The 2449-nt window shown below is 36.8% G+C and overlaps 1 protein-coding gene across 5 annotated transcripts in view; it reads right to left on the reverse strand.

Moving 5' to 3' along the window:
• The window catches only part of NSMAF (neutral sphingomyelinase activation associated factor), a 63176-nt gene that overhangs the window by 27476 nt on the left and 33251 nt on the right, over positions 1-2449 (reverse strand). For all 5 annotated transcript variants that reach the window (XM_011359185.2, XM_023530063.1, XM_023530064.1 and 2 more), the window contains exons 7-9: positions 1991-2062; positions 1638-1685; positions 1479-1531 (exon numbers count right to left, since the gene is read on the reverse strand). In XM_011359185.2, the coding sequence (XP_011357487.2) occupies positions 1479-1531; positions 1638-1685; positions 1991-2062 (173 nt within the window). The remainder of the gene's footprint in view (positions 1-1478; positions 1532-1637; positions 1686-1990; positions 2063-2449) is intronic.

The raw sequence follows: 2449 nt of genomic DNA on the forward strand, positions 1-2449 counted from the left end.
AAAAATATCTAGTGAATAGAGACTGTAATAAATTATACATAGAATTTTATACATATTAAAGAATCTACATATAAAGTTAATGGAATCGATCACAAAGTTTAGCAGGGTTCTGGAAAACAAAATGAACACACAAAATCTATTGCATTCTATATATCAACAATAAACAGAAAATGAAATTTTTTTAAGATAGCATTTACAATGCCATCAAAAATATGAAGTACTTGGAATAAATTTAGCACAAGAGAAGAAAGATGTTTATGAAGAAAATCATAAGGAAGACATTACGAGAAGGCATAAATAAACAGAGATTCACTACAATCAAAATTCCAGCAGGTTTTCTTTTATGGAACTTAACAAGCTGACTCTAAATTTATATTGAGGTCCATAAGGCCAAGAGTAGTGAAGACATAAGTGAAAACGGAAAATAAGGTGTGGGGCCCTGCACTACCAGATATCAGTAGAGATTATAAAGCCATAGTTATTAATATAGTGGTACTGCAGATGGAGGTATAGATGAATAGCCCAACTGTTCTTAATATGAGGAATTCTACTTAATATAAGCAAGAAACATAGAAGAGAACAGGGTAACATTAATGTACAATTATTTGCAGAAAATACAGTGCATACTTAGAAAAGCCAAAAAATCAATTAAAAACAACAACAAAAACAACATTAGACCAGTAAGAAAGTGGCCTCTTGGTCTCTATTAGAAACCTCAGAAAAGTACCTATTACAGCTTGAAGGGTAAGGAAAGACTTTCCAGAACAACTGACAGCTAGGCTAAAATCAGAATAATAAAGAAGTCAGCCAGGTGTAAAAGAAGCAGGTTGAGTATTCTCAGCGGAGGGGACATGTGTAAAGGCTCAGAGGGGAGAGACCACACAGCACACTCAGGAACTGCATGTAATGCACAGAGCTGGAGCACAGAATTCAAGAGCAATCGGCCACTAGAAATAATGAGTAGGAGCTAGAACATAAGTGATCTGTGTGCCACCTGAGTTAAGATTTTACCCTGAAGGTGATGGGAAATCTTGAAGAATTTAAATAGACAAGTGAGATAATTAAATAAGTTTTTTGGAAAGAACATATTTGAACAGTACAGTAGGAACGGGGGGAAAAGAGGATTGAAGAGGGAAGTCTGGCATCAGGCAGACAGGCGAAAATCGGTCATACTGTTCTGAACAGGTGGTGATGGGGGCCTGAACTGAGACAATAACAGTTTGAAAAGACAGAAGCTGACGGATCTCAAAAATTTTAGGGAGCATCAGTCAACAGACCTTTCTGACAGACGTCAGGATGGAGAAGAGCTGAGGAAGCCCTGACCTTGCTCCTGAACTGAGGTGGGGCCATTCTCTAAGATGAGCAGGTTCGAGGTGAGGCAGATGACGACATCAGTTTTAGACATGCTGAAAAGGCAAAGAGATGATGTCCACTGCTTTTATACTCAGGAAACAAAATAACAAACACTGAAAACTTACCTGTTTTTGTCAAATGATGTTCTAGCCAAACGTGACTGCAAAATGGCTGTAATCTATTAAAACAGAACCATTTAAAAAGTATGAATATAAGTATTAATGAGTAAAATGTCAATATAAGTTAATTCATAAATAAAGACAAAAATCTTTAGAAACTCTTACCATGGCAGTTTGGTCCCCTAGTTTGTCAAGGCAGGATGCTCTGTGAAGCTACAATGTTATAAATATACATGAATTTATTTTTTCTCTCAGATGATATGAAGATATTTCTTTAGAAGCAATGAAAAACAGCAATCATTCTGTTACAGTTAAGATCGTTTCTGATGTATCAATGGCTTCTTCCTAATAAACAGTTTTCAAATACAACATAATCAAGTAAATCTGCTTCATATTTACAAAGGAGATTATGGTTTCAGTAAGATGTAGAAATATGAAAATTAAAAGAAAGAAAAGCTTCTGCCTATGTTTGCCTCAAATCCTCTGCCCACTAAGTGTCTGAGTAGGCACTGGCTTACCTGAAGCAGCGTCTCCACAACATCTTCCACTTTCCCTGAAACGTCCAATTCAAAGACGTATTCCATTTTTCCCTAACAAAAAAAGAAACCACCACCACCACCAAAAAAAAAAAAAAAAAAAAGAAAAAAGAGAGATAAGAAGCATGTCACAGCATATTACTTGAAGAGCATTTGCAAATCCCCACTGAATTCCACGTGCATCTGCCAGGTGTGTGCCCTCACCCCGCCCTGAACGAGAGCTCCAGGGTAGCAGAGTCCATGGGAGATAAACTATTGTGCCCCTCCTCCTGCTAACTTTGGGTATAGCACACTGTTCTTTTTCTGGTTCCCCTAGGTATAACAGTCAGGTTTTAAAATTTGAGATCTTTCTTCTTTTTTTAACGTAGGCATTTACCACTATAAACTTCTCTCTTAATACTGCTTTTGCTGCATCTTGTAAGTTTTGGTATGCTGTGGTTT

The sequence above is a fragment of the Pteropus vampyrus genome, unplaced genomic scaffold, assembly GCF_000151845.1.
Source record: "Pteropus vampyrus isolate Shadow unplaced genomic scaffold, Pvam_2.0 Scaffold45, whole genome shotgun sequence".
In the NCBI taxonomy this organism is placed as follows: domain Eukaryota; kingdom Metazoa; phylum Chordata; class Mammalia; order Chiroptera; family Pteropodidae; genus Pteropus; species Pteropus vampyrus.